Raw genomic sequence first — 20,078 nt, forward strand, 5'->3', positions numbered from 1 at the left:
CGACCACCTGGAAGTTCCCCTCCAAGTCACTCACCATCCTGACTTGGAAATATATCACCGTTCCTTCAATGTTGCTGGATCAAAATCCTGGAACTCCCTCTCTAACAGCACTGTGGGTGCACCTACACCACATGGACTGCAGCGGTTCAAGAAGGCAGCTCACCACCTTCTCAAGGGCTATTAGGGATGGGCAATAAATGCTGGCCCAGCCAGCAAAGCCCACATCCCATGAATGAATAATTAAAAAAAACCTGGTGAAACTAAATCACAGGACTACTTGCGTACCAAACAGCATAAGCAGCAAGTGAAAGACATAGCTAAATGACGCCACAACTAATGGATCAGATCTAAGCTCTGCAGCCCTGCCACAACTTGTCGTGAATGGTGGTGGACAATTCAACTCACTGGCGGAGGAGGCTCCACAAACATCCCCATCCTCAATGATGGAGGAGCCCAGCACATCAGTGCAAAAGATAAGGCTGAAGCATTTGAAGCAATCTTCAGCCAGAAGTGCCGATTTGATGCTCTATCTCAGCCACCTCTGGAGGTCCCCAGCATCACAGATGCCAGTCTTCAGCCAATTCAGTACATTGGACATGATATCAATAAATGGTTGAAGGCACTGGATACTGCAAAGGCTATGGGCCTGACAATATTCTGGAAATACTGCTGAAGGCTTGTGTTCCAGAACTTGCGCATCCTTAACCAAGCTATTCCAGTACAGCTACAACACTAGCACCTACTCGGCTATGTGGAAAATTGCCCAGGTATGTCTGTACACAAAAAGCAGGTCAAATCCAACCCGGCCAATTACCACCCTATCAGTCTACTCTCAATCATCAGTGAAGTGATTGAAAGTGTCATCAACAGTGCTATCAAGCGGCACTTGCTTAGCAATAACCTCCTCCCTGGTGGCTAGTTCGGTTTCCGCCAGGGCTGCTCAGCTCCTGACCTCATTACAGCCTTGGTACAAACATGAACAAAGGAGCTGAACACCTGAGGTGAGGTGAGAGTGATAGCCCTTGACATCAAGGCAGCATTTGCCGAGTGTGGCATCAAAGAGCCCTAGCAAAACTGGGTTCAGTGGGAATTGGGGAAAAACTCAGTTGGTTGAAGTCATGCCTAACACAAAGGAAGATGCTTGTGGTTGTTGGGGCTTAATCATCTCAGCTCCAGGACATCACTGCAGGAGTTCCTCAGGTTAGTGTCCTAGGCCCAACTAGCCATATAAATGCTGTGGCTGCAAGAGCAGGTCAGAGGTTTGGAATCCTGCGGTAAGTAACTCACCCCCTGACTCCCCAAAGCCTATCCACCATCCAAAAGGCACATGTCTCATTGGCTCATAGACATTTACAGCACAGAAGGAGGCCATTCGGTCCATTGTGTCCACACCAATCTGCCTACATTAACCCCATTTTCCAGTGCTTGGCTCATAGCCCTGGAGGCGGTAACGCAAGTGAATACCTAAATACTTCTTAAAAGATGTGATAATTTCTGACTCAACCACCCTTTCAGGCTGAGAGTTGCAGACTTCCACCACCCTTTGAGTGAAAAAATTTCTCCTCAATTCGCTCATAGCTTTCTACTGCTTACTTTAAATCTATGCCCCCTGGTTATTGACCCCTTCACTAATGGAAAATGTGCCTTCCTATCCACCCTATCTATGCCCCTCATAATCTTATACACCACTATCATTTCCCCCCTCAGCCTTCGCTGCTCCAAGGAAAACAACCCCAGCCTATCTAATCTTTCCTCATAGATCAGACCCTCCAGCCCAGACAGCATCCTGGTAAATTTCCTCTGCACCCTCTCCAGTGCAATTACATCCCTCCTATAATGTGGTGACCAGAACTGCGCGCAGGACTCCAGTTGTGGCCTAACCAGCGTTTTATACAGTTCCAGCATAACCTTCCTGCTCTGGTATTCTGTGCCTCAGCTAATAAAGCCAAGAATTCCATATGTCGTCTTAACCACCTTATCCCTGCTACCTCCAGGGACCTGTGAATATGCACACCGAGGTCACTCTAATCTTCAGTACTTCCCAGGGCCTACCATTCATAGTGTAATCGCTTGCCTTGTTAGCCCTCCCCAAGTGCATTACCTCACACTTTTTCAGGTTAAATTCCATTAGCCACTGCTCTGCCCACTTGACCAGCCCATTGATATCCTCCTGCAGTTTACGGCTATCCTCCTCACTATTTACCACCTGACCAATTTTTGTGTCATCCGCGTACTTCTTGATCATCCCCCCTACATTTAAGTCCAAATCATTTATGTACACTACAAACAGCAAGGGCCCCAGCACCGAGCCCTGTGGAACCACACTGAAAACAGACTTCCAGTCACAGAAACATCCCTCTACCATCACCCTCTGCTTCCTGCCTCTCACCCAATTTTGGATCCAACGTGCCACTTTAGATCCCATGGGCTTTTTCTTTCTTGACCAGTCTGCCATGAGGGGCCTTATCAAAAGCCTTGCTAAAGCCCATGTAGCAAACGCATTACCCTCATCGTCATCCCTGGTCACCTCAAAAATTTGATCAGATTTGTCAAACATTACTTTCTCTCAACTAATCCATGCTGACTATCCCTGATTAATCCATGTCTCTCCAAGTGTGGATATATTCTGTCCTTCAGAATCCTTTCTAGTAACTACCCCACCACCAAGGTTAGACTAACTGGCCTGTAATTTCCTAGTCTATCCTTTCCTCCCTTTTTTAATATGGGACAACATTAGCATCTCTGGCATCTCACCTATGGCCAGAGAGGAAATGAAAATCACTGCCAAAGCCCCTGATATCTCTTCCCTTGCCTCCCTCAGCAGCCTTGGATATGTCTCATCTGGGCCTGTGGATTGATCCATTTTTAAGGCCGCTAAACCCGCTCGTACCTCCTCCCTCCCTCTTTCTCTCTCTCTCTCTCTTAATTTCCTCTAATATTTCACAGTCCTCCACCCTGATGTCTATACCTGCATCGTCCTTTTCCATTGTGAAGACCAGTGCAAAATATTCGTTGAGTCTACCCACACCTGGGTCCACACACACTATGGTCCCTAATTGACCCTACTCTTTTCCTAGTTATTCTCTTGTTCTTTATATGTTTAAAAAAACCCCTATGGCTTTTCCTTTATTCTACCCACCAATGCTTTCTCATGCACTCTCTTAGCTTCCCTAATTTCCTTTTTAATTCCCCCCCCCACCCCTGCACTTTTTATACTCTGGATACACTGCCATATTGAGCCCTCGGTATCTGCCATAAGCTTCTCTTTGTCTTTGCTTTCTTAATCCTAACCTTTATGTCCCTTGACATCCAGGGTTCTCTGGACCTGGTCTCCCCCTTTGCCTTTACAGGAACATATTTGCCCGTACTCTCACTATTCCCCCCTTGAATGCCTCCCACTGTTCTGACACAATTTTATCTGCAAGTAGCTGCTCCCAGTCCACTTGGGCCAAATTGTATCTCATCTTAGTAAAATTAGCCATTCTCCGGTTTAGAAATTTTATTCCTGGCCCAACTTTACCCCTTTCCATAACTATCCTAAATCTAACTGAGTTATGGTTACCATCTCCAAAATGCTCCCCCAATGATGCATCTTCCACCTGCCCAGGCTCATTCCCAAATATTAGGTCCAGAACTGCCCCCTCCCTTTTTGGGCTTTCTATATATTGGCTAAAAAAGTTCTCCTGGATGCAACTTAAGAATTTTGCTCCCTCCCTACCTTGCACACTAAAAGTATCCGAGTTAAGATTCGGGTAGTTAAAATCCCCGACTATTACTGCCTTATTATTCTTACACTTATCTGAAATTTGATTGCATGTTTGATCCTCTTTCTCTCCTGACTGTTTCAGGGCCTGTTTCAGGGACACACCCAACAGCATATTTGCCCCTTTTGCTTCTACCCATATTGCCTCATTTGATGATCCTTCCAGAATATCATCCCTCCTCGCTACTATAATTGATTCCTTGATCAATATTGCGACCGCCTCCTCTTCTACCTTCTTCTGTATCTCATCTGAATACCCTATAACCAGGAATATTGAGCTGCCAATCCTGCCCTTTTAGCCAAGCCTCGGTCATAGCTATGATATCACACTTCCATGTGTCTGTCTGTGCCCTCAGTTTGTCTGCCTTATTCCTCAAGCTCATTGCATTAAAATATATTCCATTTAGCCTTGCTAAACTCACTTCTTTCTTATCTAGCCTATGTTTCCTGTGCCTTCCGGACTCACTTATTCACATTTTAACTTCTAGTTCCATCCCAGCTTCTTTCCCCTCTGAAATACTTTTCAGGATCCCAACCCCCTGTCATTTTAGTTTAAATCTGCCCCAACAGCATTAGCAAACCTCCCCGCGAGGATGTTGGTCCCGTTCAGATGTAACCTGTCCAACTTGTACAGGTCCCACCTCCCCCAGAAATGGTCCCATGTCCTTGGAATCTAAAGCCCTTCCTCCTCCATCATCTCTCCAGCCGGGAGCGTGATGGAATACTCTTCACTTATCTGGATGAGTGCAGCTCCCACAACACTCAAGAAGCTTGACACCATCCAGAACAAAGCTTGATTGGCACCACATCCATAAAACATTCACTCCCTCCACCATTGATGCACAGTAGCAGCAGTGTGTACCATCTACAAGATGCACTGCAGGAGTTCACCGAGGCTCTTTAAGCAGCACTTTCCAAACCCATGACCGTTACTTCTAGAAGGACAAGGGCAGCAGATAGATGGGAACACCACCACCTGGAAGTTCCCCACCAAGCCACTCACCATCCTGACTTGGAAAGTTTTTTAAAAATTCATTTACAGGATGTGGCATCGCTGGCTGGGCCAGCATTTATTGCCCATCCCTAATTGCCCTTGAGAAGGTGGGTGGTGAGCTGCCGCCTTATATCACCATTCCTTCACTGTCATTGGGTCAAAATCCTGGAACTCCCTCCCTAACAGCACTGTGGTTGTACCTACACCACATGGACTTGCAGCGGTTCAAGAAGGCAGCTCACCACCACATTCTCAAGGGCAACTAGGGATGGGCAATAAACATCTAACCAGTGACGTCCACATCCCATCAATAAATAAAAAATCCTGGATTGCTTTCCCTATAATCCTGAGACCTGTCCCATTATTCCTGAAGCTTCCATCTCCATCTCAAAACCCCAAGATCTTATTCCACAATTGCTGGATCCATCTCCACCCTTCTGGTAATGCTAAACCCTAATGCTGATATGTTGATTTTCCTGATCATGTAGCTTGGCATAAGATCCCTGTTCCTAAAAACCCTCTGATTCCACTGGAAGAATTTGTGTAGGGAAATTCATCAGTGTTAGTCACGATTGTAACTAAATCTTTGAATTAAAACCTTTAATTGGTAATCTTACCTGTCAATGTATTTTCCTAATTTTTAAGGAGGACAGCTTAACGCCTCGAGAGGTTGAACTCAAAGAACTTAAAGAATCTCTCCATGATACACAACCAGTAGGAGTCCTTGTTGGTGGCTGCAAAACTCTCGACCAGGTAAGAAACTGGACCCTGATAGGCCTTGACTGTAGAAAAGTGGAGTATGTCTGCTGGATATAAACTGTCATTCTTGTTTTTTTACATTTTTGAGACCTGACTTTATATGTAACGGGAATGTTTTGAAGTGATTTGAAGTGCTTTATTTAGAATGTGTCGAATCTGGTGAGCCTCTTGCCTTTATTCTGCTCCTATGAAATATTGAAAAATTAATCAACCTATACATTAAGCTGAAAATTACCATTGTTAAGATAAAACACAACAGAGTGGGTTAGTGGGGAAATGACACACCATTTCAGTTCAAAAGATGTTAATGCACCATAGAGCTTTTAAACAATGCAGGTCTTTTACTCTTGACTGTTGTAACATTTGTGCTGCTTTTTTACATACTTGCTTAATGTTTACATTATGCCTTGTTAAGAGATTAAAAGACATCAGTCACAGTCTATTGCAAATATTGGTAAGGATTTATTTAAGACTTGGCTTTCTTTTCCTACAGAATTTTTCTACTCTTTGTTGAAACTTTTTTTATATCAAAGTACAGTATGAATCGTATACATCTACGAAATTATGCACTTGTTCTATCGTAACTTTAAAAATATACTTTTGGCCCTGTACTTCCAACTACCATCTGACCAAGAAGATGTACAAACTGCTTCAAACTTCTCATTAATATTAATCTGTGCTGCTTTGTTTGATACTCAATATGGCCATTTCTCCCTTGTCCACTTGCCTTGTTACTACATCAAGTAATTTTAAATTATTACAATTACTAGAAATACCTTATACTTTTGTAGCAGCAATATAACTGCATGCAGGCAGCCATGGGGTGTTGCTATGTTAACTTTTGTTGACAAGCAGATCAATGACATGGTTTCTCCCTATTAGGCTAAAGCAGTACTGACATTCATTGAAGCTATTTCAGAGAAGACACTCAGAAGCACAGTTGCTTTAACTGCTGCCAGAGGCCGTGGTAAATCTGCTGCATTGGGACTGGCCATTGCAGGAGCTGTGGCATTTGGGTAAGTGTTTGATTCTCAGCTCCATTTTGCTGTGCTGTGATGTTTTTCTATATTTTCCATTTTCCTCATGTTTCCTCTGGTTCTTTTAACCGGTTATTTCAAATCTTTTGTTTCATGACTTGTCCCATTACCTCTGCCTTTGGCTTTGCACCATTGAAGCTATTGTCATTTGACCTTTCCTGTTTTCCACCATATCACAAACCTTTCCTCTTGCTCTTCTTCCCAACCTGTTCCCCCTAGTTGCTTAAAACCTGTTAGAGAAAGTTTAGAATTAGAGAAAGTTTGCGGCACAGTAAGAGGCCACTCGGCCCCTCATGTCAGCACTGGCTGAAAAACGAGCCCCTGACTAATCCCCACTTTCCAGCCTTCGTCCGTAGCCCTGAAGGTTACAGCCTTGCAGGTGCATATCCAGACACCTCTTAAATGAGTTGAGGGTTTCTGCCTCTACCACCCTTTCAGTCAGTGAGTTCCAGACCCCCAAAACCCTCTGGGTGAAAAAACCTTTCCTCATCTTCCCTCTAATTTCTCTACCAATCACTTTAAACCTATGCCCCCTAGTCACTGACCTCTTCCTATCCACTCTATCCAGGCCCCTCACAATTCTGTACATCTCCATCAAACCTGCCCTCAGCCTCTCTGTTCCAAGGAGAACAACCCCAGCCTATCCAATCCTTCCCCACAGCTGCAGTTTTCCAGCCCTGGCAACACCCTTGTAAATCTCCTCTGGACCCTCTCTAGTGTAATTGTATCCTTTCTGTAATGAGTTGACCAGAACTAAACACAGTACTCAACAGTTGTAACTAATGTTTTATATAGTTCCAGCACAACTTCCTTGCTCTCTTGTATTCTCTGCCTCAACTAATAAATGAAAGGATTCCATATGCCGGCTTAACCACCTTTTTGACATGTCCAGCTACCTTCAGGGATCTGTGGATATTCACTCCACGGCCCAATATTTCCTTGATACCTCTTAGCATCCCCCTATTTATTGTGTAACCCTTTGCCTTGTTAACATTTCTAACTTATCTGGGTTCTGATGAAAGATCACAGACCTGAAACGTTAACTTTGTATCTCTCTCTGCAGATGCTGCCAGACCATGCTGAGTATATCTAACATTTTCTGTTTTTATTCCCCTCAACATCTCTGCTCTAAGCAGAACAACCCCTTGGTTCTCTGGCTCTCCATGTAACTGAAGCCTTTCATCCCCTGTAACGTTTTAAAATCTTGTCTGCGTTTGCTGCAAGGCCTTGAAATACTGCTTAAAATGTGATGCCCAGAATTAGAGACAATACTCCAGTTGAGGCTTATCCAGTGTTTTATTAAGGTTTAAAGTAACTTTGATTATGTACTTAATTCTTGTATTTAGAAAGCCAAGGAGCACAAACACCATTTTAGTTGTCTCAACTTTTATCAACCACCTTCAAAGGCTCCTGTAAGGAAAATCCCACTTTGCATTCCCGCTTTCCCTTTAAAATTGTACCATTTTGTATTGCCTCTCCTTTTTCAACAAAATTAATCAAATTTCTCTGTCAGATTTCATCTGCCATGTGTGTACCTACTTCACCAGTCTGCCCGCTTGAAGCCTCTTGTGAGAGGTGACAGTGGTGAAGTGGTAATATCATTGGGCAAGTAACCCAGTGGCCCAGGCTAATTCTCTCGGGCATGGGTTCAAATCCCACAATGGCAGCTGGTGGAATTTAAATTCCAGTTAATATAAAATCTGGAACTGGAAGGAAGTCTCAGTAATGGTGAAACTATCATTGACTGTAAAAAAAAAAAAATTGTTTGCTCATGTCCTTTAGGGAAGGACATTTGCTGTCCTTGCCCACATTCCAGACCCTCAGCAATATAGTTAACTCTTAACTGCCCTCTGAAATAGCCTAGCATGTCACTCACTTGTACCAAACCTTCAGAAAAGGAATAAAACTGGATGGACCACACTGCAAGGACCTAGGCACCGGAAACGATAATGACGACCCTGTCGACCCTGCAAACTCCTCCTTATTAACATCCAGAGGCTTGTGCTAAAATGTGGGAGAACTGTCCCACAGTCTAGTCAAGCAACAGCCTGACAGATCATACTCACCAAATCATACTTTATAGCCAATGTCCCAGATACCACCATTCCTGGATATGTCCTGTCCCACCGGCAGGTCAGACCGACCAGAGGTGACGGCCCAGTGGTATATAGTCAGGTGGAATTGCCCTGGGAATCCTCAACATTGACTCCAGTCCCCATGAAGCCTCATTGTACCTGGTCAAATGTGTGGCACTACCACTGTGCTAAATGGGTTATTTTTTTTATCTTTCATGGGATGAGAGTGTCACCGGCATGGTCAACATTCATTGCCCATACGTAATTGCCCGTAAACTGAATGGCTTGCTAGGCCATTTCAGATGGCACATTATTGTGGATCTGGAGTCACATGTCAGCCAGACCGGGTAAGGATGGCCGACTTCCTCCCCTGAAGGATATTAGTAAAGTTTTTATGACAACTGATGATAGTTTCATAGTCACCATTGCTGAGACTAGCTTTCGACTCCAGATTTTTAGTAATTGAATTTAAATTCCACCAACTGCTGTGGTGAGATTCGAACCCTGTTCTCTGAGAATTAGCCTAACCCCCTGGATTACTAGCGCAGTGGCATTACCATCTTCAGAACAGATGTAACATCTCAAAAGTATATCAAAAAAACAGTGATCCAAACATTGACTGAGAGACACCACCATTCACCATAGTTCTCTGCCTTAGCTAATTTTAGCCTGTGCCTCTTTCATCTCATGGGCTTTGATTTTGCTAATATATTTCCATTATGTGGAAATTTATCAATTACCTTTTGAAAGACAACTATGCTTGTAGTGTGGATTTTTGTTGACAAAAGGAGATGCTACGTTTCTCTTTCATGCACTAAACTTGTGGACTTACATCGAGCTGCTGCTGATGTTTGTGCAGAAAGATTTGTCTCCTAACTAAAATCGGGTTTTTATTAAGCCAAATTCTGTAGAAAATGTTTAGTATGATAGATCATTGACTTGCTGTCATCTATTTTCTAAAAGAATTTGACAAGGAAAATTGGCAATGCCTCTCAGTAACATAATGCAGCTATTTGTCTCTTAACTTATTGGAGATAACAATATAGTTTTATAATTGGGGATTATGATAACAACATGAAACTCCTGACGTACTTGGAGTGAGATACACACAATTTTGGGCACAATCATGGCCGAACTTAGAAATCTTTTGTCAGGAATTAATATTTATTTGCAATTCCTAGTGTTTACCCTTAAAACTGTAAACCTTGCTACATATCTAGAATGAACCTTGGCAATTAGTATTTTTTCTGACTTTCCAACTATTAGACCATAAGACATAGGAGCAGAAATTAGGCTATTCGGCCCATTGAGTCTGCTCCACCATTCAATCATGGCTGATAAGTTTCTCAACCCCATTCTCCCGCCTTCTCCCCGTAACCTTTGATCCTTAATGTATTTTTTTGTACCATGGTGTTTCTGGATGTTGGAGACAACTGAAATCTTGGAGTTTGAATATAGGAGACTACTGTTTGTGAAATATGTAAAATCCACATATTGTGCACTCCACTGCTCTGTTTTAAAGTGTTATGTTGTTGTGATGCTACTTAAATATTTTTAAATTGCAAAATAAAAGTCTTAGGTTAGTAACTTTCATATTCAGTGGGTATTTGAAAAAAATTAATTTAAATGACTGTGATATTTTCTCTTTTTTCAGGTATTCCAATATCTTTGTCACCTCACCAAGTCCAGACAACTTACACACCCTATTTGAATTTGTTTTTAAAGGCTTTGATGCCTTACAGTATCAGGTAAGAGAGTGAACCTACCTGAACAATGAACCACTTTTATCTTAAATAGCCAAAAATATTTATGTAGGATATAAAACTAGTGTACATATCATTGAATAAAGCTTTGAAAATGTGACATTGTATCCATTAGTATCTTTTCCAGGATATGTGTGTTTGATTGGTTAAGTGCAGTTATAATCTCTTAACCATAGCAAAGTTACAGCACAGAAGGAAGCTATTCGGCCCATCTTGTCCATGCCAGCCCAAGGACACCCAGGTGCCCTTTCTAATCCCACCTTCCTGCACCCGGCCCATAGTCCTGCAGCCTACAGCACTTAAGGTGCAGATCCAGGTACTTCTTAAAAGAGTTTAGAGTTTCTGCCTCTACCACCAACTTGGGCAGCGAATTCCAGACACCCACTACCCTCTGCGTAAAAAAAGTTGTTCCTCATGTTCCCCCCTACACCTTCTGCCACTTATCTTGAATCTATGTCCCCTGGTTCTAGAATTCTCCATCAAGGGAAACAATTTTATCCTGTCCACTCTATCTAATCCCTTCATAATTTTGCACACCTCAATCAAGTCACCTCTTAGCCTTCTTTGTTCTGAGGAAAATGACCCCAACCTATCCAATCTCTCCTACACTTTTCTAACTCTGGCAACATTCTTGTAAACCGCCTCTGCACTCTCTCCAGAGCTATTACATCCTTCCTGTAATGTGGTGACCAGAACTGCACACAATACTCCAGTTGTGGCCTCACCAGTGTTTTATACAATTCCAATATTAAATCCTTACTTTTATATTCTGTACCTTTGCCAATGAAGGGGAGCATTCCATATGCCTTCTTTACAACCTCGTCTACTTGAACTGCTGCCTTCAGGGACCTGTGTACTTGTACGCCAAGATCTCTCACTTCATCTACCCCTCTTAGTATATTCCCATTTATTTTGTAATCCCTGTAACTGTTTGACCTCCCTAAATGTATGACCTCACACTTCTCTATGTTAAGATCCATCTGCCACTTTACCGCCCACTCCACCAATCCATCTGTATCGTTTTGGAGATTATGGCTATCATCTACACTATCCCCAACTCGGCCAATCTTTGTGTCATCTGCAACTTTCTCAATCATGTCCCCCACATTCACGTCCAAATCGTTAATATATAACAGAAACAGCAAGGGTCCCAACACCGAGCCCTGTGGAACACTACTTGAGACAACTTTCCATTCGCAAAAGCATCCATCGACCATTACCCTTTGTTTCCTGTTACAAAGCCAACCTTTTATCCAGTTTGCCACATTACCCTGAATCCCATGGGCTTTTACTTTCCTGACCAACCTGCCATATGGGACCTTGTCAAATGCCTTGCTAAAATCCATGTACACAACATCCACTGCACAACCTTCATCAACCCTTCTTGTTACTTCCTCAAAGGATTCAATCAAATTTGTGAGGCAAGACCTTCCTTTAACAAATCCATGCTGATCATCCCTGACTAGTCCATGCCTTTCCACATGACAGTTAATCCTATCTCTCAGGATTGATTCTACTAATTTGCTCACCACCGATGTAAGACTAACTGGCCTATAATTTGGCATTCCCTTTGATTCCTTTTTAAACAGTGGAACTATGTTTGCAGTTCTCCAGTCCTGCAGTACCTCCCCCGTATCTAGTGAAGATTGGAAAATCATCCTCAGGGCATCTGCTATCTCCCCCCAACTTCCTTCAGCAGCCTCGGAAACAATCCATCCGGCCCTGGTGACTTATCCACTTTCAAGGATTTCAGCCCTTCGAGTACTTCCTCTCTCTTTATGTCTATCCTGTCCAATATCTCTAACTGTTCCTCCTGGACTACTATATTTCCATCCTCCCTTTCCTTTGTAAACATGGAGACAAAATATTCATTCTAAACCCTTCCCTCAGCCCTACACACAAGTTTCCATCTTCATCTCTGATAGGTCCCACTTTTTCCTTAACTAACCTTTTAGCATTACCATGTTTGTAAAAGAAAATCAACTTTTCATTTGGTCTCCAAGAGGACTTGTGTCACACTTCTTTTCTTTCAGGAACATTTGGACTATGAAATAGTTCAGTCCTTAAATCCAGAGTTCAACAAAGCTGTGGTTCGAGTTAATATCTATAAGGAGCACAGACAGACCATCCAGGTAAAATGGTGCTTTCCTGATTTTGTTTTTTGTGCTGTTAAAATTTCAGAACAATATGCATTGATGCAGTTTTTTTGTGAATAGTGCATTTGTATAGCAAAATCATGTAATTACAGCATTTCTATTTTCCCTTGTTAGTACATCCACCCTGCAGATGCAGTTAAACTGGGTCAGGCTGAGCTGGTGGTAATTGATGAGGCAGCTGCCATCCCACTCCCGTTGGTGAAGAAATTGCTGGGTCCCTACCTTGTTTTCATGGCCTCCACCATAAATGGGTATGTGATTGGATCGTAGTCTGAAGACAGTGAAGCTTGATGAAAACTGGAGGAACAACTTATAATTTAACTGGGTGCTTTACAGACTGCAAAACTCAAAATTGAGTTCAACAATTTTAGACCATAACCTCTGCCCCATTTTGTTTCATTTATCTTTGCTGGTTTGTTTATTCTCTCTATCATTTCATTCTTTCCTTTACTTGTTCCATTACCACTCCCTTTGACTTTACCACATGCCACCTATTTAATCTCTCCACCCTATCTTGGATCTCCCCTTTTGTTATTTTTCCAACACTCCCCACCATTTCACTTGCTCACAAGCTATTATATATCTAACCTTTCTCACTTCTGGTGAAGATCGCAGGCCTGAAATATTGGACTTTTGCCACTAGGTATAGGCTGGAGCAGTGGGTGTGAAGGTGGGAGAGGTGTTGTAAAGTGGTGAGGAAAAGCACGGATGGACTGCAGGTCATCTTCCTTTCGCAATAGCATTTTGTCAGCAGTGGGGAAGTTGAGGACGACCTTCCTGCCAGAGACAGTTGTGCCACTTAAGTGGCCAATCAATTGGCCGAGTCCCTGTGGACATAGCCTCTAGACTGGATCTGTGCAGGTGGTGAGCAAAATAACAAGAGGAAAACCCTTCTTGATCAGCTCTCTACTTGTTGCAGATGCATCGGTCCAAGCCAGTAATGGTAGGGTGACCACAGTACAGTCCTTGTGGAGACAAATCTGGCCTTCACATTGATGATATCCTCCTTGTGATGTGTGGCACTTCCACCGCGCTAAATGGGATAGATTTCAAACAGATCTAGAAACTCAAAACTGGGCATCCATGAGGCTCTGTGGGCCATCAACAGCAGAATTGTATGCAACTTCAATCTGTTAGCTCACGGCCCAGCACGCCCTGGCTCTGCCATTACTATCAAGCTGTGGGATGAACCCTGGTTCAATGAAGAGTGCAGGAGGGCATGGCAGGAGCAGCACCAGGCATATCTAAAAATAAGGCATCAACCTGGTGAAGCTACAACACAGGACTACTTGAATACCAAACAGCGGAATGATCATGCGATAGGCAGAGCTAAGCGATCCCACAACCAGCAGTTCTGACCTAAGCTCTGCAGTCCTGCCACACCCAGTCGTGAATGGTGGTGGACAATTAAACAACTCATTGGAGCACGAGGCTCCACAAATATCGCCAACCCCAATGATGGGGTACCCTAGCACATCAGTGCAAAAGATAAGGCTGAAGCATTTGCAACAATCTTCAGCCAGACATGCTGAGTGGATGATCCATCTCGGCCTCCTCCGGAGGTCCCCAGCATCACAGATGCTTCAGCTAATTCGATTCACTCTACGTGATGTCAAGAAATGGCTGAAGATGCTGGATGCTGCAGCAGGGTATGGGCCCTGACAACATTCAGGCAATAAATTCAGGCTCCAAAACTAATTGTACCCCTAGCCAAACTGTTCCAGTACAGCTACAACACTGGCATCTATCTGGAAATGTGGAAAATTGCCCAGGCATGTTCTGTCAGGAGAATTTATAATGGAGAATAGAGGAATGGCAGAGAAACTAAACACTTACTTCAAGTTTGTCTTCATGGAGAAAGGTACAGAAAATCTCCCAGAAATACAAGGGAACCAAATACCTAGTGAAAATGAGAAACTGAAAGAAATTAGCATTAATAAAGAGGTAGCACTCAAAACGCAATTGGATTGAAGGTTGGTAAATCCCTTTGACCTGATGAGCTACGTCCCAGAGTGTTGAAGGAGGTAGCTATAGAGAGAATGGATACATTGGTGGCTATCTTTCCAAATTCTACAGATTCTGGAAAGGTTCCTGTTGACTGGAAAGTAGCAAATGTAACCCTACTATTTAAGAAGGGAGGGAGAGAGAAAATGAAGAGCTACAGACCTGTTAGTCTGACGTCAGGAGGAGGGAAAATGTTAGAATCTATTGTAAAGGATGTAATAAGTGGACACTTAAAAAGAAATGTTGTGATTGGGCAGAGTCAAAATGGATTTATGAAACGGAAACCCTGTTTGACAAACTTATTGGAGTTTTTTGAGGATGTTACCTGTAGCATGGATAAAGGAGAACCCGTGGATGTGGTGCATTTGGATTTTCAGAAGGGTTTTGATCAGGTCCCACACTAGAGGTTAGTCAATAAAATTAGAGCATGGGATTGAGGGTGATATACTTCCATGGATTGAAGATTGGTTAACAGACAGAAAGCAGAGTAGGAATTAGCAGGTCATTCTCAGGATGGCAGGCTGTTACTAGCGGAGTACTGTAAGGATCAGTGCTTGGGCTACAGCTGTTCACAGTCTATATCAATAATTTGGATGTAGGGATTAAATGTAATATTTCCATATTTACTGATGAAAAGCTAGGTGGGAATGCACGTTGTGAGGAGGATGCAAGGAGGCTTCATGGAGATTATACAGGCTAAGTGAATGGGCAAGAACCTGGCAGATGGAATATAATATAAATGTGTAAAGTTACCACTTTTGTTTAAAAAGAAAACAAAGGCTGAGTATTTCTTAAGTGGTGAGTGATTGGGAAATGTTGATGTCCAAAGGGACCTGGGTGTCCTTGTTCATGAGTCATTAAAAACTAAATGCAGGTGCAGCAAGCAATTAGGAAGGCAAATGAATGGTATGTTGGCCTTCACAGCAAGGGGATTTGAGTACAAGCGTAAAGATGTTTTGGTGCAGTTGTTTAGAGCTTTAGTGATACTGCACCTGGAGTATTGTGTACAATTTTGGTCTCCTTATCTAAGGAAGGATGTACTTGCCATAGACTGAGTGCAACAGAGGTTCACCCTAGGATGGCAGGATTGTCTTAGGAGGAAACTGGCTCTGTATTGTCTAGAGTTACGAAGAACGAAAAGTGATCTTATTGAAATTTACAAAATTCTTACAGGTTGTGACAGGGTAGATGTGGATCGGATGTTTCCCTTGGCTGGTGAGTCTAAAAGCAGGGGACACAGTCTCAGAATAAGGGACAGGCCAATTCAGACTGCGATGAAGAATTTCTTCACTTAGCGGCTGGCGAATCTTTGGAATTCTTTACCCCAAAGGGCTGTGGAAGCTCAATCACTGATCGTGTTCAAGAATGAAATTGATAGATTTCTGGATACCAATGACATCAAGGGATAAGGGATTAGTGGGGAAAAATAGCATAAAGGTAGATGATCAGTCATGATCTGTTTGAATGGTGGACTCTTGATGGCTTGAGTGACCTACTCTTACTCCTATTACCTATGTTCCTGTCCACAAAAAGCAGGACAAATCTAACCCGGCCAATTACTACCTCATCAGTCCACTCTCGATCATCAGCAAAGTAGTGGAAAGGTGGTGGTTGACAGTGCTGTCAAGCAGCATTTACTCAGCAATAACATGCTAACTGGCGTTCAGTTTCTGTACCACCAGGGCCACTTGGCTCCTGACCTCATTACAGCCTTGGTTCAAACATGGACAAAAGAGCTGAAGTCGAGATGAGTTGAGAGTGACTGCCCTTGACATCAAGGCACCATTCGACCAACTGTGGCATCAAGGAGCCCTAGGAAAACTGGAGTCAATGGGAATCGGGGGGTGGGGGGGAACTCTCCACTGGTTGGAGTCATACTTAGCACAAAGGAAAATGCCTATGGTTGTTGGAGGTCAGTCATCTCAGCTTTAGGACATCACTGCAGGAGTTCCTCAAGCATCTTCAGCTGTTTCATCAATGATCTTCCTTCCATCATAAGGCCAGAAGTGGGGATGTTCGCTGATGATTGCACAATATTCAGCACCATTCGCGACTCCTCAGATACTGAAGCAGTCTGTGTCCAAATGCAGCAAGACCTGGTCAATATCCAGGCTTGGGCTGACAAGTGGCAAGTAACATTCATGCCACACCAGTGTTAGGCAATGACCATCACCAACGAGAGAGAATCCAACCGTCTCCCTATAGCATTCAATGGCATTAGTATTGCTGAATATCTGACTATGAATACCCCGAGGTTACCATTGACCAGAAACTGAACTGGACTAGCTATATAAATACTGTGGCTACAAGACCAGGTCAGAGGTTTAGTGAGTAACTTCTGTTCGTTCAAGGGACGTGGGGGTCGTTGGTGAGCCCAGCATTTATTGCCCATCCCTAATTGCCCTTGAGAAGGTGCTGGTGCACTGCCTACTTAAACCACTGTAGTCCAAAAGGTGCAGGTACACCCACAGTGCTGTTAGGGAGGAAGTTCCAGAATTTTGACCCAGCAATAATGAAAGAACGGCAATATGTTTCCAAGTCAGGATGGTGAGTGGCTTGGAGGAGAACTTGCAGATGGTGGTGTTCCCACATGTCTGCTGCCCTTGTCCTTCTAGATGGTGGTGGTCGTGGGTTTGGAGGGTGCTGTCTAAGGAACCTTCGTGAATTCCTGCAGTGCATCTTGTTGATGGTACACACTGCTGCTAGTGTTTGTCGGTCCTGGATGGTGTCAAGCTTCTTGAGTGCTGTTGGAGCTTCACTCATCCAGGCAAGTGGAGAATATTCCATCATACTCCTGACTTGTGCTTTATGGATGGTGGACAGACTTCGGGGAGTCAGGAGGTGAGTTACTCGCCACAGGATTCCTAGCCTCTGACCTGCTTTTGTAGCCACAGTATTTGTATGTCTAGTCCAGTTCAGTTTCTGGTCAATGGTTTGCCCCAGGATGTTGATAGTGGGGGATTCAGTGATGTTAATGCAATTCAATGTCACTGGCTGATAGTTAGTTTCTCTCATCGGAGATGATCATTGCTTGGCACTTGTGTGGCGTGAATCGCACTTGCACTTATCAGCCGAAGCCTGTATATTGTCCAGGTCTTACTACATTTGGATGTGGACTACTTCAGTATCTGAGGAGTCGTGAATGGTGCTGAACATTGTGCTATCATCAGCGAACATCCCCACTTCTGACCTTATGATGGAAGGAAGGTCATTGATGAAGCAGCAGAAGATGGCTGGGCTGAGGACACTACCCTGAGGAACTCCTGCAATCACTGGAACTGGAACTGAAATGATTGACCTCCAACAACCACAATCATCTTCCTTTGTGTTAGGTATGACTCCAACCAGCAAGAGTTTTCCACCGATTCCCATTGACTCGTTTTGCTAGGGTTTGATGTCACACTCGGTCAAATGCAACCTTGATGTCAAAGGCAGTCACACTCGTGTTAATTCAGGAGTTCAGCTCTTTTGTTCATGTTTGAACCAAGGCTGTAATGAGGACAGGAGCTGAGTGCCCCTGGCGGAATCCAAACTGTGCGTTGGTGTTAGGTTATTGCTAAGCAAGTGCCGCTTGGTAGCACTGTTGATGACCCCTTCCATCACTTTACTGATGATCGAGAGTAGACTGATGAGGCAGTAAATGGTTGGGGTGGATTTGTCCTGCTTTTTGTGTACAGGACATACCTGGGCAATTTTCCACAGAATCGGGTCGATGTCAGTGTTGTAGCTGTACTGGAACAGCTTGGCTAGAGGTGCAGCGAGCTCTGCAGCACTAAGTCTTCAGTACTATTGCTGGAATATTGTCAGCTTACACAAGCTTTGCAGTGTCCAGTGCCTTCAGCCGCTTCTTGGAATCATATGCAGTGAATCAAATAGGCTGAAGACTGACATCTGTGATGCTGGGGACCTCCGAAGGCGGCAGAGATGGATCATCCACTTGGCACTTCTGGCTGAAGATTGTTGCAAATGCTTCAGCCTTATCTTTTGCACTGATGTGCTGGGCTCCCCATAGTCTGTGCACCATCCACAAAGCACAAGTCCGGAGTGTGATAGAATACATTCCACTTGCTTGGATGTGTGCAGTTCCACAACAGTCGAGAAGCTTTACACCACTCAGGACAAAGCAGTCTGCTTGATTGGCACCCTATCCACAAACATTCACTTCCTCCACCACTGACACACAGTGGCAGCAGTGTGCACCATCTACGAGATGCATTGCAGCAACTCACCAAGGCTCCTTCAATAACACCTTCTGACTTGCGCCTAGAAGGTCAAGGGCAGCAGCTGCATGGCAACACTATCAACTACAAGTTTCCCTCTCAGCCTCTCACCATCCTCACTTGGAACTATATCGCCATTCCTTCATTCGCTGGGTCAAAATCGTGGAATTCCCTTCCTAACAACATCATGGGTGTACCTACACCACAAGGTCTGCCACGGTTCAAGGCAGCGGCTCACCATCACCACCTTGAGGCCAATTATGAATGGACGATAAATGCTGGCCAAGCCGTCGATGCCCACATCCCATGAAAGCATTTTTAAAGAATGAACATCCTCTTCCTGTCTCTGTTGGCATTTTACTGGCATCTGTGAGCGTGAGGGGCCTCCACCTCTTGGCAACCTGCCTGTCAAACCATGGTGGTCTTCCTGAGTGCTTGAGGGGTGGGGGTGAGAGAGAGGCCTCAGAATCAGGCATTCTGTAGCCCACAGATGCTTCTCCATGGCAGTGTTTGACCCTGTGGCAATCGCCCACCCCCTCTTTTTGGCAGTCTGCTCCGATGGTATATCAATGGTGTTGCTGAGCTGTCAGCCCTCCTGGCGCTCCGATTGACTGGTAGCTGTTGGGAATGGGCACCCGTTTTTCAAAGAGATGGGAACCCCAGCAGCAGCTGATTACTTTTCCTGATAAGTTCCAAATGTGCCCGGGAGCCCCACCAAGATGAAGTTGGACAGACAGATGCTAAGAGAGGTTTGCAGGAATGTGAAGTTAAGGCCAAAATCGGATCAGCCGTGATCTTACTGAATGGCAGAGCAGGCTCCAGGGTTTGAATGGCCTACTCCTTCTATTTATTATGATCTTATGTTTTTAAATGACCATGGTGAGGTTGTCCTGGCTTTCAAGCCTGTTGTTGAGATACAGCCTTGGAGTTTAGCAGCATTGTGTTACGATGAATTAGGCAGTAAATGGGGAGGCAGTGGCATTTTCACTGGACTCTTGGGACCCCGGTTCGAATCCCACCACCAACTGAATTCAATAAAGTAGTCTGGAATTAAAATCTGATGATCATGAAACCATGGCTAGTACCCGTAAAAACCCATCTGGTTCACTAATGTCCTTTACAGAAGGAACGTCAACTCTTTTCTTCTCTGCCGATGCTGCCAGACCTGCTGAGTTTTTCCAGGTAATTCTGTTTTTGTTTTGGATTTCCAGCATCCGCAGTTTTTTTGTTTTTATATCTGCCATCCTTACCTGGCCTGGCCTACATGTGACCCCAGACCCACAGCAATGTGGTTGACTCTTAAATGT

General features: G+C 44.0%; 1 protein-coding gene across 3 annotated transcripts in view; it reads left to right on the forward strand.

Moving 5' to 3' along the window:
* Positions 1-20,078, forward strand: part of nat10 (N-acetyltransferase 10) — a 173,654-nt gene that overhangs the window by 78,768 nt on the left and 74,808 nt on the right. For all 3 annotated transcript variants that reach the window (XM_041198131.1, XM_041198130.1, XM_041198132.1), the window contains 5 exons: positions 5,403-5,510; positions 6,399-6,532; positions 10,283-10,376; positions 12,425-12,523; positions 12,662-12,798. In XM_041198131.1, coding sequence (XP_041054065.1) covers positions 5,403-5,510; positions 6,399-6,532; positions 10,283-10,376; positions 12,425-12,523; positions 12,662-12,798 — 572 coding nt within the window. The remainder of the gene's footprint in view (positions 1-5,402; positions 5,511-6,398; positions 6,533-10,282; positions 10,377-12,424; positions 12,524-12,661; positions 12,799-20,078) is intronic.

This window comes from Carcharodon carcharias, chromosome 10, assembly GCF_017639515.1.
Source record: "Carcharodon carcharias isolate sCarCar2 chromosome 10, sCarCar2.pri, whole genome shotgun sequence".
Classification (NCBI taxonomy): domain Eukaryota; kingdom Metazoa; phylum Chordata; class Chondrichthyes; order Lamniformes; family Lamnidae; genus Carcharodon; species Carcharodon carcharias.